The sequence below is a fragment of the Saimiri boliviensis genome, chromosome 12 (genome assembly GCF_048565385.1).
Source record: "Saimiri boliviensis isolate mSaiBol1 chromosome 12, mSaiBol1.pri, whole genome shotgun sequence".
Lineage (NCBI taxonomy): Eukaryota > Metazoa > Chordata > Mammalia > Primates > Cebidae > Saimiri > Saimiri boliviensis.
In genome coordinates this window covers 28,915,404-28,942,906 of record NC_133460.1, presented here as the reverse complement: position 1 = coordinate 28,942,906, position 27,503 = coordinate 28,915,404, and the positions used below count along the sequence as shown (strand labels likewise).

Sequence of the window (27,503 nt, the reverse complement as noted above, 5' to 3'; positions counted from 1 at the left end):
TAATGCAGGAAATGTGCACCACTGATCTGACCAGACTGCAGAGCACCGCCATGACCCGCCACCCAGAGGCCAGGGTGCAGGGCACAGATGGAGGGAGAGCCCGCGCGTCCCCTCCTCCAAGGCGAGACGCCAATACAGATGTCCACTGGGGGAACATCAAGGGGTGGGGCCGAGCATGCACTTGGGCACCCTGCAGGTGAGTACTCCAGGGGCACGGTGGGCTCTGGGGGAGGAAGGCAGAGGAGGGGAGTCGCTGTTTCTCTAGACCTTGTGGAAGTCATGGGCTCCTGAAACTATCTGCATGAATAACTTTGATAAAACCAAAAACTAGAAAGAGAGGAAGGAAAGAAGCAGAGGAGGGAAGAAGAAAAAAGGAGGCCTGATGGTCCTGCCTGCTGAAGCCCCCAAGGCAGCCAGGGCCTACAAAGACAGAGCAGAGCAACTGGATGAGGACAGGAGCAGGAGGCTGCCTGGAGGTGGTGGCCCCAGAAGAACAGCTGGAGGGTATCAAGAGAAGAAGAGAAAGGCCTTCACTCTGCCTCTCCAGAGCCTACTCCAGCTCAGGCCTCCTCCTGGTCAAGGACCACAGGCAGCCCCCAGCCCTGGCTCCCTTGACAATGGGCCTCTCTGTCCAGTCCCTAAAGCAGACAGATCCAGGCCAGCTACTGCAATCCCGACTCTCAGAGGGAGCTCTGCCTTCCCCGACCCCTACACACCCTTCTGTCTTTACCTTCTCCTGGGTACTTGTTGTTTGGCCTCTGGCCTTTGCATGTGCTTCGTATCCTCCCTCCTCCTTATTGTTCAGGCTTCATTTAAGAAACCCCCTGTGCTAGGGACTGTCCCTGACCCCCCAGGTCCATCCTTTCAACATGGTCCCCCAAAACGCAAAAACAAAGGGAGTGGGATGCTTCTAGGGATAGTAAGAAAATCCTACCACTAACACTGAGCTCTCGATGCCCCAGGGCCTGCACTGCCCACTGAACAGTCCCGGAGAAGGGAGAAGATGGCACTGGGACCTGGATGCTCACACCGTGCCCGTCCCTCACACACATTTCCAGAAGGGGCCTCTCAGGGAAATGCTAAACCTTTGTTCTACATTTACATAGCCTTTGAAATATTAATTTCTTAGCAGTCCCTAGGAGGTCTGGGGTTTCCTCTTTGGTAACAGTCACTAACCTTATTTGATATGAATGAAATCACTTGTCAATGCAAAATGTGTTAGAACTTGATAAAATAAATCTTTGAGTTTGAGAAATAAAGGTATATTTAAAATGGGGGGGGGGAAAAGGACCTTAAGGGTGGCTTTTTGTCAGCCAGTGAGGGTGGGCAGCCTCCCCCACAGGGCTCCCAGCCTCGGCCTTCCCTCAGCCTGAGAATTCCCTCCCCTGCAGCTCCTAGGCAAGGCCCTCCTCACCAGCTGTAAATAACAGAGGCACTGAGAGAACATGTGTCCAAAACGGCGGCTACACTTCAAAGCACGTGGTCTCTTGCCATGAGCCTGGCATTTACTACATCTGTGGAGTTGGTGCCTCGGGCAATGGTGTGGACACACAGCCCTGCCCCTCTTCCCAGCCCTGCCTGCCCAGAGAGAGGCCATGGGCTCAAAGGACCTGGGCCAGGGGGCTTCCAAATGCAGTTTCCAGGCTCAACAGCTGTGTGCCTGCAGTTCTTAGTCCAAGGAGCCCCAGTTTAGGGATCTGGCCTCAGGAGCTTTCCAGGGAGCATCTTTGCCTTGGGTTTTCTGCCAGAGTTTCCAAGCCCAGCCTGGGGATCTGGATTTTAGGGCACTAAAATTCTAGAAGTTCTATCATGAGATGGAGAGTGGGTTCTCAGCTTGAGATTCTCTTCTGGGGGCTTTTAAAGAAGAGTCGCCCTGGGCCTCTCCAACTGAGTGGCTGGTGTGGCCTTCTGAGCCTCACCCACCTCTGCTTACTCCCGAGCTTTTGCAGAGACTCCCCACACTGTTCAGGAACCCTCAGTCGATGGGGGCTCCAAACCCAGTGCCCCATGTGTCCAGGAGCAGGGACGAGAGGGGAATGCTGGAACAGGCAGGTCACACAGCCCTCATGCTGCAGGCACTGCTGCACAGACAGTGTCAGAAACCAGAGAGGGTCATAGCTCTCAAAGGCCACACGGAGGTGCTGGACCAGCCAGCAGGCCCCAGTCCCAGTCCCAGTCCCAGTGATGCCTCAACCCCAGGTCCAAAGAACCAAGGAAGAGGTGGGGTGAAAGTAAGGTGAACCCCAGCTCCTTTCCCAGTACACACACATACCACTAAGTCCTCACCCAAGGTCTTTCAAGCCCCAGAAGTCTTTTGGGCAAGTTGGCTGGCCTAACTGGGACACCCCAACCTAGTTAAGGGGCTGGCTGGGCCAAGGATCGGCCCTGTTAGATACCCAAGGGGGACTGAGACCCACGTTCTGGCCATGCCCCCAGGACAGAGTGAGGAGAGTAGGCCTGAGGGACATCCAGAGAACAGGAAGTTTGGCCCAGTCCGGCCCAATCTCCAGGAAGCCCTAGGGATCCCACGCTGCTTCCCTGCCCAGGAGCAGCCTTGGAAGGTGGTCTACCTCTTCCACGGCAGTATACCCCTCAGCATTGAGGGAGCCCCAGCAGTGGGCAAGCCCTGTACACTGTGAGCCCCAGCCCAGCAGCTCATTCCAGGGAAGAGCTGACCATTGAAAGGTCTGATCTGTCATAAATATAAATGTTTGTTCCTCTGGAAAGCACAGGCTCTTTAAAGATAAAGATCCTGGCCCTCCTTGCTGTGTATGCCCAAGGCCAGGGCCAGTCCACAGTAGGCACTCAGGAAATGAATGAACAAATGAATGAACATTTCCTTTCTAATATCCCCACTGAAGGATCAACAGAGGACTTTATGCAGCAGCCTTTCAGCCACGCGAATGTTCTCTCTGCTGATAGCACTCTCCATCACTTGTGCTCTTAAAACCTTGTTTTGGAGACGAGATGTTCAAAATCCATTCAGGAATTAGGGTTGGGTTTTCTGCAGAGGTTTGTTCACCTTCTTCTAACAGAACAGAACCTCCCAGTGCTCATCTTAAGCTACCTCACAGCTAATTTTCTGGGTTTCTATATACAAAATAAATCATTTAACAAAAAAATCTGTATCTACAGTGTATGGAACAAAAGAATATTTCAAAGCCCATTAACTCACAGAGATGGTATGTTACTGGGAGAATATGGGCTGTATAATTAAAACAATTTAAATCAGATTATAAAAAGACAGTGGGCTTTACTGCCTGCCACCATCTCACTAATGGAAAGAAAACCAGTATCTTGAGTTTTCTAAAATTACTATAAAATTATGAATTAGAACATGCACGTACCATCGCTCCACTGCTCCATATTACTGATAAAATAAGATGAAATATTCCTTGCAGAGAAATATTCCCTGCAGAGAACATAAGCCATTGTTGGCTCAGAGCTCTGCTGGATATACACAGCATCTTGGAACGGAAGTGGTCAGCCAGTGTGAGGGGGTATCCTTTCTGGAGACCCCAGCCTCAAAGTTAATGAGGCTTAGCTCCCCACGCCTCTCTAGTAAACCATGGCACCCTGTGTCTGATGAGGGAGAATCGGGGTCATGCAGGCGGATGGACGGAATGACAGTCATGGCCCAGCCAGGGACCCCGCCTTGTGCAGCCCAAGTGTGTATTTCAGTCTGAACTGGGGGAGCATGTGCAGAGCTGTGATGAAGGAAATCGACAGTGAAAGCACACCCACTAGCCAAGCACCTGCTGGGAGCTGGGGCGGGAAACCACGTGGCTACACTCAACCCTTAGCATTCCATCTCTGCACCATGAAGGGCCATCATTCATTGGCTGGCCCTGGCTGCCCCTTGGTACCACCTAGGAAGCTCTTAGAGAATACCAGTGCCTGGACCCTTGCCAGCTTGTGAAATCAGGCTCTCTGCGGTGGAGCCCGGGCATTGACACTTGTCTGAATTCCTGGGGCCTGGGTCTGCTGTGCCCACAGTGGCTGGCACTGGGTCAACCCTCAAGAGACATGTGGGCAAAGAACAAATGGCCACCTACTGTATGCATACCATGTCGTCAGACTTTCAGAACAATTCTTCAAGGTGAATGGGAGTATCCCCATTCTACAGATGAGGAAACTGAGGCTCATACATGTAGAGGAACACACACTGACTTACACAGCCAATAAGCAGCAGAGGAGGGATTTGGCCCAGCCACAACACTGTCCAGTGTCAAAGATGATTCAGTGACTTCCACCTATCTCACATGCCTTCGGCTTCCTCTAGCCAAGACTGGCCCACATATGCCTCACACTGGACCAGAAGCTAAGGGAGGGGCAGGAACCAGCAGGAGCCAGGTGCTGCCTCTGAGGCCCTAGTGGTCTAGCAATGCCAGCAGGTGCTGGGGAGAAATGGGGAACAGCCCCTCCTACTGCAGCCTCTTTTGGGGCCAAAGTGCACTTGTAAGATATAATTTCCACATACCAGGAAAGCCCTGTCTTGACACCTGAATCCCACCATTAGGTCATGCTAAGAAGTCTGGCAGAATTTGGGTCTCTAGACAACTCTGTGGCCCATGTCACCTCCTCTGAGTCACGTATCCATCTGTAGCTGTGTTGACTGGCCACATACAGGTATTCCGGGCAGCCCTCACCTCCACTCAGTCGGGGCCTCTCTGCTGGCACCAGGCAGGAACTGCCCAGCCAAGCTGCTGCACAAACCTGTAATCGCTGGGGAGGGAGCTGGGCCAGGCCCCTCTGACCAGTGGGGAGTGGGCTAGTGGATAAATGCTCCCACTTTCCCTACCCAGATGGACACAGAGGCATTCTGTGTGGTTCCCTAAGGGCCCCCAGCAGGAATGAGCCCCAGTGGCCCATGGCAGTGACCAGTCAGGCTGCCCTTCCTCCTGCCCTGAGTCACACTTCCTGTTCCCTTGGCACATGTTCCAAAGTCCACCGCCGGCGCATGAGCCTTCATCTCAGGAGATCTCTGACATGAGACAGCTTCATCTTCTTGTCTGCATGGAGGGGCCTCAGGCTGCTGTATCTTACGAAACACAGGTACACCTGTCATAAACCAGCACTATTTCAACACTGTATGTAATAAAGTCACTTGGGCCAGGCCTCATGGCTCATGCCTGTAATCCCAGCACTTTGGGAGGCCGAGGTGGGCACATCACCCAAGGTCAGGAGTTTGAGACCAGCCTGACCAATATGGAGAAACCCTGTCCCTACTAAACACACACATGCACACACACACACACACACACACACACACACAAAATTAGCTGGGTGTGGTGGCGTGTGCTTGTAATACCAGCTACTCAGGAGGCTGAGGCATGAGAATCACTTGGGCCCAGGAGGCGGAGGTCGTGGTGAGCTGAGATCACACTATTGCACTCCAGCCTGGGCTACAAGAGTGAAATGCTATCTCAAAAAAAATAAATAAAGTTACTCAGAGTGTCAAAGCTTGGGTGGACAGGAGCAGGGACCCATAGGATGGAGATGAGAGACACCTGGGGCTACCAGACCTATCACCAGGCCTTGGGAAATCTGGGTATCTGAGCCCTGCTCCCCAGCCAGGGAGAAGCCAGCTAGCCTGGCAGCCTGCTCCTCCTCTCCCCTCTCCATGGGGGACCAGGCAGCTGTGGCCATGGGAGGCAGAAGCCAGGCTTAGGGATGAGCCTCAGCATGTAGAAATCCTGAAACTTGCAGGAATGGAATGCTCTGCACCTGGATCCTCAGGGAACAGCCCCTAGTCCAGCGCACAGATGCCTGTAGAGGCGGAGGTTAGGGGAGCTGACTGACCTGTGCAATTCTGCATCCCCACAGACCTCTCTCTTCACAGCTCAAGGGCCTAGATGAAGGTGCATGGCTCTGAGGCCCAACGATGTCCCCTCCATGATCCACATCGTAGATCCTTTGATGCTCAGGAGCTCAGTCCTGGGCCACTTCTGCCTATACCAGAGGGAAGCCCTCAAGCCCCTGCAGACCTTGCCAGGCTATCAGAACCCTCTTCCACCTATGCCCAGGACCCTGGACAGCTCACCTCTGAGCGCTCACTCCAGCCATGCTACTGCCTAGAATGCCTGCCTGCCTTTCTTCACCTGACCAACCTCTGTTCCACACTTAAGACTTGGCTCAGAAGTCACTTTTTCCAGGAAGCCTACCCTGGCTGCCCCCACACCCAGGCTAGGTTGGGCACCTTCCCGGTGCTTTCACACCCCTGGGCAGGCTTCATTCTCTTGTAGCATGCATCACACTCAGGACACTCGTCTGTCCCTGTCACACCCAGCTAGTGGCCATAGCATGCAGTGTCCAGGCCAGCTGCTAGACGTGGCCTGCCAGAGTGACTCCAACACATGGGCTCTGCCAGCTGGAAAACACTGTCTCAGCCCCAGCCCACCTCACACCCCATAAGAAGGCTCACATTTCTTCTTGGACCACCACCACCTGCTTTCTCCAGCTGAAGTTAATAATTTTAAAGTAATTAAGTTCAGCAAACCATAACCAATTAAGTAGGGACCGGTGCTGGCCAACAGAGCTGCCATAGCCTCGTCTCTGCCCAGGCCTGTGTTTGGAGGGCAGCTGGGTGGGGCCTGGCCCCAGGCCCAGCCCCCCAGCGCCTGACCATCCCGTGGCAGAGATAAACCCTTCTGAGCAGCCAGCCACCTAATGAGACTGTCAGGGGACTTCTTAATGAGATTAGGCTGGCCCCAAGCTCTGCCTTGCCTTGCGAGGATTTCTATTCAATTAATCGTTCAGAAAGGGGCAAGCACTGCCCAGGTGGCAGGAGCCAGCCACCGTCCAGCAGCAGTCCAGCTTCCTGAAGTCCACAACAGCCCCAGCCATTGGCCCCACTAGACAGAAGGATAAACCGAGGCTGGCCAGGAGGATGGGGCAAGGCTGCCAGCCCAGGACTCCTCCTTGTCCCCTGGAACCTGGAGAGAGCTCTCAGGGTTCCCCAACAATGTGCACATTGGGAGAAAGAAAGCAGAGATTCCCACCCACAATATATGCACGGGGTTAGGAAGGGCCTGCCAGCTGGGGAAGACTGAAACCAGGTAAAAAGCACGCATGGCAGCTACATAGTGAGGGCGAAGTGTGAGAGGCCCAGGCCCTGTCCGAGGCATGAACACCGAGCACAGATGTCAACCTGCAGCCTGGCATGTGTCCCTAACCCCAGAAAGCCTGCCCTAACTGCCCAGCCCCACCCTCCTGCCCTGCCCGGCCCCATACACCCATGGACACAACACAGAGCTCGAAGCCTGGCCCTTCCCCTCCTTACTCCCCTGCCCCCAAAAGAGGTTTCCAGCCAGCACTGTGTGAGTCTCCTGGAGCTCACTGGAACAACTGTCACCATGTGTTGCCCTGAGGCTCCCAGTCCAATTCCCACCTAACGTAACAGGCCACATTCCAAGTGCCCGTGGCAGAGAAGCCCCCGGCTGGACACTGCTGCATCTCAGCGTCCCTTCTCTTCTCTCCAGGTGACCCAGCCCACGTCTACTGCAGCTCTTACACTCTCAATCAGGGGCTGGGGAGCCCCCACCAGCCTGACAATCAGGGTGTTTTGCTCCTTGAGCACCAGGATTGATTCTGGGAGGAAGTGATCCAGCCCCATACCAGGCCAGTGAGCTGCATTCCTTGGACCCCTGTGAGACTCTTGTTAAATAATCCCCCTCTTCCTGGGGTGAGTGGCCAGGGGGCTGGGCTGATTAGACATCAGCCTGCAATAGGGAGGGGCTGTGCGGGAAGGAAGCCACCCAGCAGGGAACAGGACCAAGGGCTGCAGAGACAGAGGCGGAGTCCTGTGGATATCATTTGGGCCTTGGATCCAACCATACCTGAAGCTATGCAGCCTCTGGCCTTTTCCATTACACGGCCTAATAATGATCCCTGTTTTGCTTAGGTCCGAATGAGAGTTTCTGACACCTGCATGACTCATATCACTAACATAGAGGGTGACGTTAGACCCACAGCCAGTTTCCCTGGAGGCAACAGTCTCAGATGGTCTGCTTTAGTATTCTGACAAACACACATGTGGACCACAACTTCCACACAGGCCATGAGAGGCAGAAACCCCCATATGCCACAGGGCGCGAGCCTCAGACACCTTCCCCACTGTCCCAGCAGGGACCTCCCAGCACATCTGGACAGGCTCCCACAGGGAGGGGCTCTCTGGGAAGATGACCCCTGGACCACCTGTCACTGGGATGTAAGTCCAACTGCAGGTGTGTGCTGTGAGCTCTCTGGGACACACAAGTGTGCATGCAGTGTGTGTGTGCAGGTCCTCATGTGTACTTGCCAGAGGTCCAGTCAGGCAGCCACTCAACAAACCCTCGCTCCAGCCATGCATGTGCCTAGGCCTGTTCAGGCCTGGGAGTGCTGAAACGAGGAGCTCATGGTGCTGGCACTCACAGACCTCAAACGCGCATGTGGAAGCCAGACATCAACTAAGACACATAGAATGGCATGGCAGCAACGAGGTGGCACCAGCCCAGGCAGAGGCAGAGCAGCCAGGAAATGCCTCCTGAAGAGCATACAGAGCTGAGACTGGGAAGAGATGGGGCTCTGAGGCACAGGGTACACAGGCGGAGGCAACCAGGAAAGAGCAGACTGAATGCCAGGCCAGAGGCCAGGCCATGAGGACTTAAATACTGAGCAAAGGTGTGACTTTACAAGCCAGGAGCCACAAGGACCTAGTGTCAGAAAGATGCCCTGGGAAGTTCTGAGGGGCAAGGCTGGATAAGGGCCCATCTGCCATGTGCCTTTGCTGGCAAGCAAGAGCCCCGACACATCCATGTCCACACAACGGTGTCCATGGGCAAGGCCAACACATCCATGCACATAGCATGTCCACACAACGTTGTCCCAGGGCAAGGCCAAGGCAGAGCCTCATGCATGCCCCTGATGGCTGGACATCCAGGAGCTCCTGGAGCACTCACCAGTGCTGAACAGCACGTGCTGAGACTCACCACAGACCTCACTGTCCTGCCTTTAACAACGTTAATTTTCTTGGCAGGAGCTAAGTAGCCTAAAGCAGTGGGACCCCATCCTGGCTGTACTCATGCAGGCTTCTCCTGAGAGAGCTTGAGCATGAACAACCACAGAGCTTCAGAGCCCTTCTAGACCCTGCTCACCAGGAGGGGTCCAGCTCCTCCTTCCTCACAGACAGGCAAGGATCAGCAGCTCCTCCTTGCCAAATTGCCCCAGACCTGCAATAGCTCCTCCCCTCCCCAGCAAGGGACCCTTCCCCATGCCCTGGCCAGAAAGAGCAGTGGCCAGGACCATGTCAGCCCCATTTCACACACAGAGGCTCCTGGGGGAAGAGGGGCTCTCAAGCCCACCAGAAAATTTCCAGGCAGAAGAAAAGAGAAACCCAGGTTCTGGTGAACAAGCTCACACTGCCAGCACCTGGAGGCCAGGGTGAGCTTCTATTTCTTCTACCCAGCTTCTCCACTCACCCCCCACCACCCTCTCCTGCCCACAGAGGCATACCTCAGGCATACAGAGGCATGGAGCCTCCAGAACTTTCCCACTCCAGCCAGTGAGTGTTGGAAATATCTCCATCATGGTTCTCCCCTTTGCATGTGGCCTTGGAAGCCCCCATATAAACAGCCACTTCCAGGGAGAGGCAGTGCCATCAGCTCCCATCTTTTCTTGCCAGGAAGATCTTCAGTGCAGAAGCTGACCAGGAGGGAAGGGCTAGCACAGGCAGGCCCACAGGTGGCACAACAGGGCTGCTGTACACACAGCTGTGTGACCCCAAGAGGTCCTGAGAAAGAACACAGTACAAGCAGCAGCAGCACGCAGCAGCTGCGGACAGCAGAGGCCCCATGAGTCCCTCCATCATGTCACCCATCCAAGGACTTTTACTGAACACCTCCAACCAGCCACGTATCAGGCTTAGCTCTGGGGACTTGGCAGTAAACAAGACAGACACTTCTCTGCCCTCACAAACCTGATGGCCCTCACAAATAAGTTAATAACATAATTGCCAATGAGGAAACCTGCAAAGAAGGAAAAGAACACCTTGGTAGAGTTAATAGGGGCCATACTTGGAGCCAGGGGGAGCTTCTCTGAGGAGGTAAGATCAGAGGCACAGCCAAAGGCTGAGAAGGAGCCCAGCATGCAAAGAGCCTTCCAGATAGTAGAACAGCATGTACAAAGGCCCGGGGGTAGATGCATGCTTGGCTATTTGGAGAGGTGGGGGAAAGGCCAATGTGGCCAGAGCAGTGAGGTCAAGAGAAGTGGCAGCTGAGACAAGGGTAAGATCAGCTTTTGCCGCGGTCCTTGGGGATTTGCAGGCCCTGGCAAGGGGTCTGGATTTTATTCTTAGTGTACTGGGGAGCCATTGAAGGGTTTCAGCAGGAGAGGGAGGTCATTAGATTGATTTTACAGATAACTCAGGCTACTATATGGACAGTGGCCTGGAGGGGAGGGCGGAGGTAGGGAGCCATGAGGAAGTGACTTCAAGGGTCCAGGCTGGGGCTGGGGAGATGGCAGTGGAGGTGGAGAGAACCAGACAGAAGCCAGGTACATAGTGGGAGGCCTGGCAGGTACAAGGAGAGCACCAGCCTGGCTGCCAGTCTTTCACATTCTCTAAGCAATCCCTACTTCACTTTACTTCTGTGTCATTCCCTGCACTGCCCAGGGTTGTCCTGAGATGATGCACAGACAGCCCCAGGCACAGTCTGTAATGTATTGGTAGACACCTCTGCCTTTTTTCAAAGTGACATATAGTAATTGTACATATTTATGGGGTATAGAGTGATATTTCAATACATGTGCGTAATGTGTAATGATCACATCAGGTAATTAGCATATCCATCACCTCAAACATTCATCATTTCCTTGTGTTGAGAACATCCAAAATTCTCTCTTCTGGCTGTTTGAAAATACACAATAAATTATTGCTAATTATTGTCACTCTGCAGAGCTCTAGACCACTAGAACGTATGCCTCCTAGCCAGTATCCCTTAACCATCTTCTCCCTATCCTCCCTCCCACTGCCCTGCCCAGGCTCGAGTAACCTGTACATAGTAGTAACTCTCTACTTCTAAGAGCTCAGTGTGTTTAGCTCCCACATGAGTGAGAGCATGCAGATGCCTCTGCTTTTGAACAGGCAATCACCCAGAGCCTGCAGTACCACAGACGCTGCCAAGCTCACCGCATTCCTTTCCCCAATGAGATTCCTGGGCCAGCTGCAAGCACCACCCAGGTGACTGTCCATGAGGCTTCTATAATGAAAGGAGGGTCAGCTGAAATGGCCCCAGGACCCCAACCAACTCCAGCATCCTGTGGTTCCAGGAAACATGCATGAGACGGTGTATGTGGATAGAAGGAGTATGCAGGACTGAGTCGGGTGCAGACACGCACTGGCTAATAGGATTTCTGTGTTTCTTGTAACACACATGGGAGCCGGTATATGGCGCAGGGTGAAGCCAGAGAGCAGGCCAGGGAGGTGGGCTGAGGGATCAGGCCTGGGTCCAGCCTGCTGGACATTTCTGAGTTCGGTGAAGGCAGCACAGGCCCCCCTGCAAGATGGCTGGGGCTGGGAAAGACATCCAGCCCTCTAGAAGGTAGGCGTGAGATGAACAGTGAGAACACTTGGGCACAGAGAAGGGAACAACACTCACAGGTCTAGGTGGAGGGGTGGAGCAGGGGGACAGCGCGGGTGGGGGGGGGCAGGGAGGAGGAGGAGGGATAACACCAGCAGAAATGCCTGATGTAGGCAACGCAGGGGCGGGGGGATGGAGACAGCAAACCCATGGCATGTATTTACCTATGCAACAATCCTGCAGGATGCAGGACATGCACATGTACCCCAGATCCCAAATACAATAAAAAAAAAAGAAGAAGATAGGCATGAGATTCACAGAGGTCTGAGCACACTGAACTAAAGGAGTCAGTGTACAGTCCGCATTTGGAGTCAAATAGCCAGCTGCATAAGCATTGGCAGGGGTATCTGATGCACTCCCTTTTCTTGGGAGAAGATCCCAGAGCCTGAAGATCAGAGGCTTACCCAGAGCCACAGCAGGCAGTGAAGTGTGAAGCTAGTGTCCTCTTGGGCTTCATCAACATCACCAGAGTATCCAGAACAAGCAGTAACCATTCTCGCCCCTCTGCACTGGCCAGGTGACATCACGAAGACAATAACTGTAGCTCCTCTTTACTGAGCACCTCCTTGGTGCCAAGCACATGCTAAGTCCTCTGTAGTCATTACTTCATTTGTTCCTGAAGACAACTCATAAAGACGGGTACCAGTATCCCCAGTGTACAGACAGGAACGCTGAGGCTCTCCGAGTTACGTCCCTTGTTTAGGTATACCAGGGACCCTGTATGTTAAGAGGGGTGATGACAAAAGGGAATGTATCCAAATGAGAAATAGGTGAGAAATAATCAGGCTCCGGGATGTGCTGCCTGAGAAGTCTTTGCGGGGTCATGGTAACTGTCTTAAAGTGCTTATAGGGCTGTGGGGAGGAGACAGTCTTGGCTCAGCATAAAGACTGGTCCGAGATGAGAGTCATCTATCCTCGGAGGTGCACGGATCTTCAGCTCATCTGGTCGAAGGCTGGATTTGAGAAGTTTGGGCCCTGCATCCTGCTAGGGCACGGCTGGCCCATGCTCCCTCAGGCAGTCGGTGCCTTGCCAGGTCTAGCCCAGGCTGGGGCTTGCTCGCAGCCCTTCCTCTCCTGTCTCAGTCTGCTCTGGCTGCTAAAACAACAGACTACAGACCAGGTAGATTAAACAGCAGGCAAATGTATTTTCTTAACAGATGGTTCTAGAGGCTGAAAGTCCAAGATCAGGGTGCCGGAGTGGTTGTTTCCTGATGAGGACTCTCTTCCTGGCTTGCAGACAGCTGTCTTCTTGCTGTATCCTCACACGGTAGAGAGACACAGCAAGCTTTCTGGTGTCTCTTCTTATAAGGCCACTAATCCCATCATGAGCATCCCACCCTCATGACCCCATCTAAACCTAATTACCTCCCAAGGCCCTGCCTGCAATGCCGTCACATTTAGAGTTAGGGCTTTGACATAAAATCGGGAAAAACAAACATTCAGTCCATAACACTTCTAGATCTTCCCTCAGCCTGGCCTTGGTTTGCATGGCCCCTTCAGCTCTGGACACAAGAACTCTGTGACATCTGCTGACCTGCACAGCTGAGACCCCAAAAGGGCCACTCCCTGGGGTGGGCAGGCAGGCTGGCTTCCTCTCATCCCACTAGGATGATGCTGAGATGCCACAAGAGACAATGACAATGAAGAAGCGCCCAAGGTGTTGTCCACGGCCTACTCCTGACCTTGGCCAAGTTAATTGGCCACTACTGCAATGACCATCCCATTGGATGATCTCTGAGGGCCCCGGGGTCAGGCCTACACATCTGGGGGCAGGAATGTGCCCCAGGAGGGAGAGGAAAATGTATTTATTGAGTGTGTACCACAAACTGCCCTTAGAGCTGAGGATACCACAGGGAACAAAAGCGACCAGGTTCTTCCCTCCTCACAGCCCACAGCCTCCAGGAGACATCACCAACAAGTCAAAGGAAACACAAGGCAGGGGGACCACATGGCTGGGCCAGTCTCCTGTGGGTGCTGGGATGCACCCTGCGGACGCGACCTCCCAATCGGGACAACAGGTGAGGCCAGGAGGAGCATGAGGGTGCTAGCGGAGCTCCAAGCAGCAACTGGAAGTCCTGGCATTCTGCGAAACATGCCCAAGCAGCATGGGTGGCTCAGCAGTCTCTTCGTGTGTGGTGCATATGTGTCCATACACGTGCATGCGCACACACTCACACTCTCACACACACACACACACACACACACACAGAGGCACATGCAGGGCACAGGAGCTCTCTCCATATTCAACAGAATGCCCAACAACCGACCCATCCCTCCTGGACAGTCCCACCTCCTCAGCACTGTCCACACCAGACCCCCTAGAAGCCCTTTGGAGGGCTGAGCCATCACACTGCTGGACTGCCCAAGGCATCTATGGCCATGTTCCTCCTAGAACAGGAGGAACGTGTTCCAGCAGTGTGATGGCTCAGCCCTCCAAAGCCTTTATCAGGCGCACAAGAGATGCCCCAAGCTGAGGCTCAGGTCCCTGTGCAGAGCTGGGCCCCAGCAGCAAGCCTTGGGCCAGCTCCAGTTGGGATTCCATGATAAGGAGAGACCCACCCTCACCTCTCCAGGCCCAGGCTGGCAACCTGCCGGACTTGGGGGTAGTCCATGGGGTTGTTTGAGTTACCAGAGCCCTGTGGGAGAGTTGAGTGAGGGCAGGTACCCTGGGAGCCTCATGAGACAGAGAAGGAGCAACGTTGGATGTTACAGCCATGGCAGGGAAGGTGGTATGAGCCCTAGAGCCCAGCCGAATCAAGGCCACCTCAGCATCTGACACCGGCCACTGGAGATGGGGCACTGTTGGGAGAATCCCAGCCCGGAGCTCAGGTCAGGTCTCAGAGCTTTGAGCCCAGAGCCCAGACCAGAGGCCAGAGTGGGGCTCCTCCCTTCCTTACCATGCCTCTGGACACTCAGATGACAAGGCAGAAAGCCCATGGCCCCAGGCCAGGAGAGGGGCCACAGAAGGACCTCAAGTCTCCATCTTACACTGAGCAGGAGGAGCGCCATGGGGGACAGAAAGCAAGGCACAAAGCACACCTTCCAGGCCAGGCCAGGACCACGTTTATAGGGGCACAGGCCACAGCAGAGGCACACCATGAGTGGGCTGGGCCCAGAGCTCCAGGTAGCAAGGCCCATGTCTCAGTCCTGACCTGAAGTTTGCTAGTATCCAAACAGGATCCAGAGAGCAAGAGGTATCATGTACCTTGGCAGGGTCCCAAGAGGATGGACAACATGGCAGCCAGGACACAACAGGAATGAATGCCCTCCAAACATACTGTGTGCCAGCACCCATGACCGCAACTGAAAATGAGCCCCAAGGCACTAAGCATGCCTCTCTCGGGCGCCGTGGTGGACTGTTGCTCACCACCGCCTCCCTCCTGCCTGGCATACACCCTCTCTAGATCCATCACCACAACCCCAAAACAGCCTCATTTCACAGATGTTGAGACTGAGGCTCCAAGAGGGAAAGTGATCTGTTCAGGACCACACAGCTAATCAGTCAGCGTTGGGAACTGAACCCACTCCTGCCTCACCCCTTTTCCATCAAATAGAGCAGGGTAGCCCTGCCCTATGGCCGGGTCCTGGGGAGGCGGAGGCAGGCCGGCAGGATTCTGGCCACTCCATGCACTCAGAGCAGGTAAGGCTTCAGCAAGATGGAAATACTGTACAGTGACAGTCCACAGGTTTCCACAGTCCCAGCCCGCACAGACAGCTCCGAGCAGCCTTCATATGAGCCATGTCAATACTAACCTCCTTCCCCGCTGTCCTGAGACACCCAGAACGGCTGGGGCTCAACTCCAAGCCACATACCTTCACCACCCTAAGTGGGGCCAGGGCTGTGGGAACCTGTCCACACTGTCCAGCCCAGGGCAGGGAGTGAGAGGAGCACAAGTCTCCACCACAGACCACTCAGGCTAGTAAGGTCGCAGCCACCTCCACCTCTTCACCCAGCCTCTTCCCTGTGCTCGCCCTGGCCTGGGCTATTCTAGTGCATTTCCTCAGCTGACCCTCTCAGCTGTCCTCTGTTCCATTTTACAGTCAGGGAAACCGAGGTTGCCCACACAGAGTCAGAGAACAGAGCAGGCATAGGAGCCCCAGTCTGTGTGAGGGACAGCCACCACACTCCCACCCCCTGAGCTCCTGGACACCCCATGGATGCTCAGGTGGAGGCATGGGGAAGGGCTAGGCTGAGCACAGTGGGGGATCAGGGTGGGCCAGGTGGAGATGCAGCCACAGAGCCCAGCTGCCTCAGCTAGGGTTTGACGAGGGATGAGTGTGAGGGAAGAGAATTGGAAAGATGGGACCATCAGGGCCACATGTCCCACACCTGGGCTCAGGACCACCCTGGGCCCCCAGCTAACAACCCCACCTCACCCATTGGGAACCTACGCTGCCCACAGCTTAAACCTAGAATCAGAAGGGACCATCTCATCCCCTCTGGACTACCCCACCCACACTTCAGGCCAAGAAAGGGAAACTCTGGGTTTTTCTCTCTCAACCGTGGCCATCGGCCAGGAAACTGGCTGTTTACGGGCAGGGAGAAGGGCTCAGAGAGCCTAGCTGAGATGTTGGACACAGACCCAGCTGCCTTCCTGGGCTCAATGCCTGTCAGAGAGGGCAGCACCCAGGGAAAAGGGGCTGTCACAGGCCAGCCATGGCAGAGAGATGCGTGGCCTCTGCCCCAGCCCACTGCCATTAGGGAGAGGGCTGCTGCTTCGTGGGGCAGCAGGGGCAAGGTGTGGAAGTCTATACAAGGGACAGGGCCACAGGGCTGAAGCTGTGGAAAATGCAGACTTGCCAAAGTCCAAAGTCCAGCTAGGGGGACAGGGGGAGGTCACGGGTGCTGGCCCTGTTGGTGGCTGGGCCAAGAACCCAATTTCACCTCATGACTAGCTCAACGTTCCTGGGAGCTGGGCTTGTCCAGGCACTAGTTTACAGAGCACAAGATAGGCAGACATGGAGAAAAGCATAGGTACAATCCCAGCCTGGGCTGGGGACCCAGGCTTCCTGACTTCCCAGCACACAGAAGGGCTGCCCAGAGGTCTGCAGAGGAGGGACGAGTCTCTGAGTACGCAACAGGGAATCGATGGGAGCCACGGATTCCGCCCAACCGGCATCCAATACCTAAAATTGTTGTTTGCTCTTTGTTGCTATTGTTTTGATGACTCGGCAAGGAAATAGGAGGGCTGTTTCGACATGAATGGGAAGTAGGCGCTTCTGCTGCTCACCGGTTGTTTCCAGTTCTCTCTGCCTCCAGGCACACAGTAGGGCTGTGCTTCCTGGATCCTTTGTGACCAGCTGCGATTAGTTGCAGTCAACAAGTCATAAGCAGAAGTGATGTGGGTACGTGGAGGCTGAGCCCCCCGGCACTCTCTTTCCCTCTGACACAGCAGCAGCTGGCAACAACCAAAGGAAGTGACCGTGAGACCAGCAATGGACATGCACCAGGAGTAGGAAATCCTGTTGTTGTGCAAGCTGCTGGGAGTTTTAGATTGTTTGTTACTGCAACATGACTTAGTATCCCCAACTCATACAATGGGAAACACAGAACGAAACCAAAGGGTAGGGACCCACAGGCATGGCCCTGGGTAACCAAGTGTCAAAAGAATCACATCCAGGGATGGAACGGTTAGAAGTGATCTGGGAAAGGCAGTGCGGATGGGATGCTCTGAGTGGTCAGGCGACAGCAGTAGAAGGCTCAGTGAGGAGGGAAGACAGCTGCTGTGGGGACAAACCTAGAGGATTTCAACCTGGCAGCTACAAGAATTGGGAAAGAGAGTCTGTCCGCCATTACAAGAGGTGGCTGTGAGTGCTGAGGGACAGCTTAGCTGGTCCCCAAGAGAAACATGGAGAAATGGCCCCAGCAGGAAAATTGTCAAGTACTTATGTCCTAGACCTAGAAACAGAAGGGGCCATCTTATGCCCTCCAGGCCATCCGGCCCACACCTCAGGCACAAAAGGGGGAACTCAGGGTTCTTCTCTCTCAACCGTGGCTATCGGCCAGGAAACTGGCTGTTTATGCGCTGGAAGGGTTCAGAGAGCCTAGCTGAGATGTCGGACACAGACCCAGCTGCCTTCCTGGGCCCAATGCCTGTCAGAGAGGGCAGCACCCCAGGGAAAGGGGCTGTCACAGGCCAGCCCAGGAAGAGGAACAGCAGCAGCTCAGAGGCAGGATGGCTGTGGCCTCTCCCACATGCCTGGCATGAGGTGTCCATCTGCTCACTGCCAGTTAAGCCCAAGCTCCCAATCTAGAGGGCTGAGCCATGGCAATAGGGAATGCAGGGAGCCTCTTGAACCCAAACTTTGAGGAAGTTGGTGGGGCAGGATTGTCTATAAAATGAGTGTCTGTATAAAATGAGAAAGTGTATGTGTATGTCCGTGTGTGTGTGTGTGTGTGTGTGTGTGTGTGTGTGTGTGTGTGTTTGCGCGCTCTTGTGTACATGTGGATGTGTGTGTGCTCGAGTTTATGCATGCATGCGTGCTGCACATGTATGTGCATGCAGCTGCACAGGACTGACTCTAGAATGAAGGAAACCCTGACACCTGTTGTTCAGCCATTCCTTTACACAGCACAGGCTTGTGGGGAATCCAGAGAGGGGACCCAATGCCTAACTGCAGACCATCAACGCCCGCAGCCTCATCCACAGCTGTTTTCAGACTTGAAGTGTCACTGGCAGTAGCATTTGAGGGGGCCAGGAACCTCAGCTCTCTGTGGGACCCCGGGCAGCAAAGCAAAACTGACTTCAACAAGGGCCCTCCCTTGGGCTCTAGGTAGGCAAGGGCATAGAGGGTGAGGTTCTGAAGAAGAACCTGCCCAGGCAGAAAAGAGGCCCTCAGTCCAAGCGGCAGCACCAACTATATAGTCAGACAATAGCCTGACTATTCAAACAAGAGTTTCCTCCAGGAACTTCCTTATGCACAAACAGCAGCCAGGCCCAGAAAAAGAGGCCAGTGTGTCATTGGAGAACATGGGTAAGTCTGTGGAGGCCTGACAGCCTTACAGTGTGATGATTCCAGAGTGAGTTTTGTAGGAATGGAAACACAGCAAGCCATCGCAAGTGACTACAGCAGATCCGGCGAAGACAAGAGGATGGCCCCCAATAAGCAAGAGTGCAGTCAAGCATGCAAAAGATTATCAGGGTGGAAGGAAAGTGGAGGTGGACAGTGCATATTGGCTACATTGGGTACAGACAAATGTGCCAACATGGTAGCAGAACAATGGTCCACAAAGCTGTCTACATCCTAATCCCCAGATCTGTGACTATGTTAGGCTACGTGGCATAGGTTACAGACCAGCTATCCTTAAAATAGGGAGATTATCTGGGATTATCCAGGTAGGCCCAATATAACCACAGGGGTCCTTGCAAGAGGGAGGCAAGTGGAAGAGTAGGGCAGAAGAGTCAGAGAGAGACATGATGACAGAAGCCAGGTCAGTATGAGAAGATGTAAGAAGGCCTTGACCCACCATTGCTGGCCTTGAAGATGGAGGACGGGGCCAGGGCTGAGGAACTCAGCAGCCTTCAGAAGCTGGAGAAGGCCAGCAAACAATTCTCTCCTGCAGCCTCCAGAAGGACCCAGACTTTAGACCAGTGAGACCCATGTTAGGCTTCTGACCTACAGAACTATAAGAGAATAAATGTGTGTTATCTAACCAACTAAATTTGGGGTAAAATTTGTTTCAGCACTACGAGAAAACTAACACAGCAGAGAGGATGAGAATAAGGGGCCTACAGGCATCTTCAGGAAGACACAGGCCTCACACTAAGAGAGCCTCCTATGGTGTCTGGGTGAGCCTGCCAGCAGGACTGCAAGGGCGTGGCCTTGATGGGACCTACAATTCTCTATAATTCTGAATGGAAGCCAAGGAAGATGCCAGAAGCTATCAGAGCTAGGGAGGGAGAGCCTCTAGCAGAATGTCTAGATGTCAGCGTGGCTAGTAAGGGGCAGGCTGACCAGCTAGGAGGTAACAGATATAAACCGAGCAAGGTCTCCAGATGGGCACCAACAAGCTCTCTGTGTTTCACTTTTATTTTGTTTCATTGTTTCATTATGTGAACCACAAGCTATTCTTGGTAATTTTTATGTCTTCCTAGAACCCTTTTGTGCTGATGATAATTAAAAGGAATACTGCCTGACTTGCATGCATTCCTTTTCTGCCTCTTGCCTAAAATGTTATCCTTCTATGCTGTGACAGGTATCTCTACAGCATATCCAATAACTCACATCTTTTACTCACAGTGAAAAGTAATGCTGGGAAATGAGAAGACTTGTGCTTAGCCGGTTCTTTTCTATAAATTATATGCATTTATATAACCTCCTACTTGAGCAGGCACTTTACAACAATCTGAACTTTTTTTATTTACAAATTAGGATCTCTTTTAGCATCTAGAAGACAAATTTTCACACTATTTGTTAATATGGACTTTGCCAGCTAAATCTAAGAAGTAACATTTTAGAGATGTTAATGTCCTTTCTGTATTATCTGCTAACCTTCAATCCTTATGAAATAGATATTTTATTGTGTGTTCCATTCTTTTCCATAAATTGACCAAACATCCTAAAAGGCAGTGCTTGTAAGGAACTTGTTAAAAGTCAGCCTGAAGAAATTGTAGGTATAAATCTTAGGACCAACATATCCAGGCCGAGTTTCTTGTTTTCTTCAGGAATATTTAATTCTGCATATCTCAGCATAAATGGTTCCCTTTTTAAAAAAAGTTTTGAACAGTGAGAAATGTATGCAGTTACTAAAAGTAATGTTTACAAATAGTTCATAGTGATTTCAAAAAAGAACAATTATATTAAATGAAAAAAAAACAGGATATAAAACTGAACAGAATGGAAGCTCTCAAAATTTATAAAATACAGTGGGGGGGGGAAAGACTAGAAGGAAATCTCAGTAGTGCAATTCAGAGTGATTTTTTTCTGCCTCTTGATACTTTCCTGTACCTTCCGCATTTTATGTAATAAGCATACATTGCCCTTTTTCTTTTTTACATTTTTATATTAATACATGCTCATTGCAGCAATGCATTTCTTTTACAATCAGAAAAAAAAAATAAGAGCTAAAAATGAAAAGGTCAGTTTGGGTCCTCTCTCAAGGAATTCACTAGCTTAAAAAATGATGCAGCTGAAAATATCAACAGCCTCAAGAGAAGCTGAGATGGATTCACAGTTGGGTCAAGGAATGGAAAGTGAATTACTGTTTACCGAACACCCACCGCAGGCCTTATGCAGACGATTTACACATGTCTCATCTCATTTAATCCTCACAATCCCATGAGGCAAATCCTATGATTATTCCCTTTGAACAGATCTGGAAACAGAAGCTCAGAGTAGGGCTCCAGGGTCACATGGCGAGTGAAGACAAGCAGATGGGAACTGAAACTCTTTAGGCTCTACCAAGTTCTTATCGCTGCATGGGACTGCCTCGCAGACCAAAATAGGGGCAGTGCCACTCCACTGAGAGGTCACTGTGGGCTTATCTGATCAGTGATAGAAATGGAGCCCCAACTGCCTTTAGTCCCCATCCCTGGCCACTCTCCCACTAAAAATCTTTTTCTTTCCTACTCAACCTGTATCAACAACCCATGTCCTGCTGCAATGAATGTCCAGGACCAATAGTGAGAGATAAGGTATTCACCAAGCAGGGATCAAGACCCGTGATGGAAAAGCACCCCACAGAATACAGCCAAGGAAGGACACCCAGAGAGCTGAGCACCTGCAGCAGAGCCCCAGGCAAGGGAGAAGGAGGCTGCTGAGCACTGCTCTGCCCCTCTCAGAGGCCCTCCACGGATGGCTCCTCCCATCCCTTGTAGGCATCCAAGCCCTATGCAAGGTCACAGGATAACAGTGGATGTCCGTCCAGGAGACTCACAAAGTGAAAGAGCTCGCCAGCTTTCACCAGCACAAACTTTCTGGGCAGCAGGCAACCCAGCAACAATACCTGGCCAGTGTGTCTTTCTCCCTAGACAACTGTCAACCACCAGACTCTAACGCCCTAGTCCCAGACGTGCAGAAACACTCACTCTCACGCCCCGCAGAGACTGTGTCAGCCTGCCATCCTTGGAGCCTGAGATATTTTTCCCACTATGCAAACAGAGAAACTGAGACCCAGAAAAGGTCTCTGGACAGAACCTTTGTCTTCAGGACAAAGTTGCTTTGGGGGGCTCGCAGGTTGAATCACCCATAGCTATGTTTTACTTGGCATGTACTCTGTTGTTTACATTGTTTTATTAGTTGACTACAGCTTTAAATCAAATTTTACATTAAGGTCCAGATTTGGGGCTCCTTTTAAAAAAAAAAAATACCAGCTACCTGGGTGGCTGAGGCAGGAGAATTGCTTGGACCAGGGAGGCGGAGGTTGCAGTGAACCGAGATCACGCCACTGTACTCCAACCTGGCGCCTGGCGACAGAGCGAGACTCTGTCTCAAGATAACACAAAAATAAAATAAAATAAAATAAATCAGCACATCTACAACACTGAGATTTTCACTCCCAATGGCAAAATCTGCTAAAGCTAAACTGTATGACAGCTGCTCCTTTTAATGGAGATGACCTTTTCAGACCCTGGACTCCTGGTGCCACAGGGGCCAGCTGCCCAGTTCACCCTTGTGTGTCACCTGCATGAGGTGGCAACCTTGTGCAAGCGCATCATGTTTAGTCCCTGGGAAACTGCTGATGGAAGCCGATGGGCATCATTCAGGGGCAAAGTGAATGAGCTTGAGATACTCAACACTGCAGAGGAGGAGTCAACAGGGTCCCCACCACACTGTGAGCTCCTGGGTCTAGGAAATATGTGCTTCCAAACTGTGGCTTCAGCTCCCAAGCACAAAGCATGAATGTCCACAGAGATGGGGTGTGTGGAGCCAGTGTCAAGGGAACAAGAGGCACTGTGAAAATTGTAGCTTGTCACCCCAGATCCCCACTCCAGTTAGGATTCCTTCTACTAAGAAGACCCTGCCCTCCCCTGGCTGGAGCCCACCCCAAGCACCTGTAAGGAGCTGCGATCAGGGCATACAGAAAAGAAATCCAGAGGCAGGTTCATCTGGAGACAGAGACTATTGGTGGAACATGACCAGACACCAAAGAAGGGCAGGAATTCCTCTTCCCTGTACCTCAACACACATCTGACAATGGACGTCTGTCAAAGCTGGAAGCAGCAGCTCCCATAATAGGCAATGTTAGCCTCACTTCCCCCACCGCCTCCCACAAAAAAGAAAACACCTGGGACTCCCAGTTTATAAAACCATCTCAAGAAATCCTTGGACCTTCAGGCCCCAGAACCAGGTGGTCCCTTCCCCCCAACCCAGGGCTGGCCCCTTTCCTTCCTCTGCTACACCCAAGAATAGGAGAACCCCAGAATTCCTCATCCCAGCACAAGGACCTCCCCAGCACCAGCTCTGATCCCTGCCACCACCACCACCACCCAAACCAGAGCCATCAACGAGGCATCCTGTCCTTGCAGGCACCCGGGAGACCAGCAGCCCATGTGTACCATAGCTGCAGGACTTCGGTCCCGCGAGCTTGAGGATAAAGCAGCACCCAGGAGCTCTTTGCCAGCCCACCTTCCACTGCACCCACTACCCTCTGTACAATGCCCTACCAGTTCCTCCAGCAAGGAATCCCTGCATCCTGCGCCACTGACTGTGCCCTTGTATCCTCAACACTGAGGGGCGCTGGCCTCAGAGTCCCCATGGTTGTAGGGAGCAAGGCAGAGGGGAGAAGGGACCTAAGCCGGGTAAGTGACAGAGGCAGAGCCTTAGGCCTTAACCGGGAAGCTGAAAGCTAGGAGAAGGAGTTCAAAGTCAGGTTGAAAGGGAGGGACCAGGAGAGAGGAGGGAAAGCAGAGGGGCTTGCTGTCGTGACTGCCCTCGCTCCTACCTGTGGCTCCTGCCGCGGGGCCTGACTGGAGGCAGCGGCTGTGGACCATGGCGGTCCGAGCGCAGGCTAGGATTTCCCCGCAGCAGAACCGGCCCGCTCCAATCCTTTCCTGGGCGAACAGCGCCCACCTCCGGCCCAGGCGGCAGCGCCTCCGCCCGCGGAGCGGACAGCAAAAGAGAAACACTGGCTCCTCCAAACCTGGCGGAGGAGCGGAGGAGCGCGGCAGAGAAGCACCGTGCTGAAGCGCTGAGCGCCGTGGGGCGTGAAACGCCGCGCCTACCAGGTTATGTCCGGGAGAAGGAAACAGGGCGGGCTCCAGCTGCCAGGCGATCCTCGCCTCGAGGCGAGGAAGACACTGGCCCACCGAGATCAGGAGATCAAGGGAGATGCGCCCGACACAGGCACCAGGCACGCAGACACGCCCACCCCCAAACACCAAGAAATGAAGACGTACCAGAGCCTGCGCGGCCAGTGCTGGGTGCACACCCGCGCCCACACAGCCGGAAAGAAGACGCGCAACCGGTAAGAAGCCCAGCTCGCCGCACTCGCAGGCTCTCGGTGCAGAGCAATGCCGGCGCCGCTGCCATGGTGCCCCGGGTAAGGCGCGCGACAGCGCGTGGCACTGCGGCTGCCCAGGAGCAGAAGGGGCCCCCCCAGGCAGCTCGTCGCAAACCCGCCGGTGCCCAACGATGCGACGACTCTCAGGCCGTGGCCCAGTGGGCCCTGGGCACAGCGGCCACTCACCTTCCTGTACAGCCTGGAACGGGTTGTTGGCCTCGATGACCTTGATGGAGTAGGTGATCTTCTCGCTCTGCAGGATGTCATCGTTGAGGCTCAGGTCGGATACCGCCAACTGGAACACCCTGTCGTCCTTGGCTGCGTTCTCCTCGAAGATGGCACCTGGAGGAGAGGAGGGATCAAGACCGGATCTGGACATTAAACCCTCTCCGGCACTTCCCTTGGTCCGAGGATCAAGGCACTCGCAGACCGTCGATTGCTGGGTGGTGGGAAGTCTGCGCTGGAATTTCAGCTTGGTGGGGTAGTTTAAGGCTCTCCAAGCTCAACCCGCACAGAAATATGCTCCCCTCCCCCCACCAGCCCTCAGCGCACACGTGCACACAGTTGACATGAGTTACACATGCACATCCCACATGCTGCCACCAGGTCACACACTTGTCTCACAACCAAGGCACCACATGTCCTAGCCATGCCCCACACAAGGGACTAAGCCAAGTTGGGGTGGCCCCAGGCAGCACCCAAATGCCTTGACATGGTTCCATAAATCCCATCCCAGGAGCCAGGAAGTTTCCCGGGAGAGCGGTGTCCCCCACCCCAATCCCAGGACAGAATGATAACTCCTTTTTGCCATGCACGTCCCCTGCTGAGTGGAGCTAAGCGAAACAATTCCACAGTTGGCTTTCCTGAACAGAGGGGGCTTCTTTAGGCAGGGGCCTCGGATGACCTGCAGCTTGGATGGCTGTGACGCTGCCCGGCCTTGTGCCCTGAGCTCAGCCTCCTATTCTCCATCCCTTCCCGCTTCCATTTTCTGTACGTCTGTCAAAGGGAGTGGGGAAAAGGGACTGTGTCCTAGGCCCCTCCACATTCAGATCTAGCAGGGCTGGGGGTCCCAGAAGGAGCTGCTCTTGAAGGGCTTTCTAGAACCGCGGACAGCTCCTAGGGCGCCCTCCCACTGGCGTCTTGAGCGCCTAGCACAGCTTTCCCTGACCCTGTGCTTCGAGAGGAGATCCGCCTGAGCCTAGTCCTGCAACCTGGGCAGCTGTGGAGTCAGTCACCCACACCCCACCTCACCAGGCCCGGAGGGTCCCCGAGGTCTCAGAGCTAGGCCCAGTGGATCCCTCGAGCTGGGGGCTGGGGAGGAGGAGGGAGGCCCCTATTCCTCCCTACACCCGGAGCCGCAATGCTGAGCGAGACCCGCACCCCTCCAGGGCTGGAAGCAGGTTTGGTCAGGGGCCCCTGCGGGGGGGAATCGTAGCTGTCGGAGCCCAGGCCTCGTCCTTACCACCCCACTCTACCCTCCTCCCTGCCTGTCCCGTCATCCTCATCCTCGCCTTCGACACCTCCCAACCCCCAGTTTCCCTGCGCTCGCTGGTCTTTCCCAACTTCCGGAAAGACGACTGCGGAGGGGCTCCCCCAAAGACCACTGTCAACCCCCGAACTCAGCCCAACTTCCCGAGATTCCTCCCGTGTTGCTCCCAACTCCCACCCACTTCCCCTCACTGTGCCCACTCCCCCCTCGGCGCGCCCCCTCCTCTGCACTCGCATCTTCTCTCCCGGTTCTCTCTCTCTATCCATCTTTTCCCGCTCAGTGTCCCCCAACCCCCAACCCCTCTTCCCCCGCCCCCACTGCCCACGCTTCTTCCCTCGGCTCCCACCACCCAGACAGTCTGGGCCCCCAAGACTTGGACCACGCAAAACTCTGATACTGTCCAGGATAGGGCTGCAGTCGCCACAACCTGATACACACCCACACATACACCGAGGACTACACAGACACATACCGGAGAAACAGGCAGACACTGTGTCCACTCTAACAGGCTGACAGACAGTCGTGCACGCACCGACACAAGCTCAGATGGCCCCACACACCCCAACGCCCTCTCGCAGTAACACCGACACCGTTCCAGGCACACACAGCGACGCACGCTGACAACACGCACCCACACACATTCACACACGGTTCCGGTCCGGCCTCTTTGATCTTGCCCTGCCAACTTAGCTAGACCCCCGCCGTGCCTCCCCCTGCCCCCCGCTGCTCTGAGCTGCGTGGAAGGGCCCTCCCGACCCGTCGACGGCCCCGCTAAGGGCGCGGGTCTCGACGTGTGTCCATCCCAGTGTTCCCCGAAGCCTCGGCCCTAAGTGTCGGCAGAGGCCGCGGGGCCCCGCGCGGAGACCGGAGCCCCGGGGAGCAGCAAGCAGCCCGCGGGAGCGCGGCGCGGCCCCTGCACAGCTCCTCCGCGGGGCGGCGCGCCGCGGCCCTTAGGAGGAGCACCGCCCGCCGAGCCCCTCGGCCCTGGGAACAGCCAAGTTTGGACACCACGCACCCCCTGCCCTGTTGGGGCCCCCACCCAGCCTCGGCCCGGCCGCCCGCCGCGCTCACCGATGTGGATGATGGAGTCGGCCCGCACCGACACGCACTGGCATATCCAGGGGAGAAGCCACAGCGTCAGCGCTTCCATGTCCCCCGGGCGCGCGGCTCATCCGCCCGGGCCCGGGGCGAGGCCGAGGGCAGCGCGGAGCGGGGAGGCGCTGGTCCCGGTGCAGTCCCGGGCCGCTCCCCGGCAGAGCCGAGCCCGCCCGTGCGTCTTCCCCCGCGCGCCCGCCCCTGCGCCCGGCGCCCTCCCCAGCCCAGCCCAGCCCAGCCCAGCGCGGTCGGGCTCCCGCTCCGGCTTCGGTGGCGGCTGCGGCGGCGTTGGCAGCTCGAGCCCAGGCCGGCGCGGCGGGGGCGGCCCGCGGCGGTGGCAGCGGCGCTTCCCGCGGCTAGAGCGGCTTTGGGGGAGGCTGAGGCGGTGGCGGCGGCGGCCCGGCCGGCGTGGCGGCTCTGGGCTGGCTGTGTGTCTGAGCCCCGGCGAGGAGCGAACTGCGGAGGACGCCCCCTCCCCTCCCCCTCCCCCTCAGCTCCGCTCCCCCTCCCCTCCCTGCCCGCCTCCCTCCCCTCCGCCCTCCTCTCCACCACGTGACTGCGGAGCCTCAGCCCTGTCGCGCGGCGCTCGCCTGCTCGCGGCTCGGAGGGGGCGCCGGGTGCTCCACGCTCCTGGCCCGGGGGACTCTCGGAGGCCGGCACAGCGGCGGGGACCCGCCTGGGCTGCTGCGCGCCGAGCCGTGGTGGTCCGGGCCTCCTTCACCGGTTACCCAGGGGCGGGAGAACGGAGGGCCGGCCGCTGACTGCCCTCGAGGGGCTCCCAAAGTGCCCTGGCGACCTCAGCAGCCGCGCTTCTCGGGTCATGCCCCCGGCCGGAACAGACCGTTCCTCGTGGAGTGGGACC

At 54.9% G+C, this 27,503-nt stretch overlaps 1 protein-coding gene across 2 annotated transcripts in view; it reads right to left on the bottom strand.

The window, feature by feature from the left end:
* GRID1 (glutamate ionotropic receptor delta type subunit 1) overlaps positions 1-27,099 on the bottom strand; it is a 779,700-nt gene extending 752,601 nt beyond the window's left edge. The window contains exons 1-2 of one of the 2 annotated variants that reach the window (XM_039478468.2): positions 26,618-27,099; positions 24,244-24,399 (exon numbers count right to left, since the gene is read on the bottom strand). In XM_039478468.2, coding sequence (XP_039334402.2) covers positions 24,244-24,399; positions 26,618-26,696 — 235 coding nt within the window. In that variant the 5' untranslated portion in view covers positions 26,697-27,099. The remainder of the gene's footprint in view (positions 1-24,243; positions 24,400-26,617) is intronic. The other variant, XM_074382193.1, reaches the window with a different exon arrangement.
* Positions 27,100-27,503: the final 404 nt, after the last annotated feature.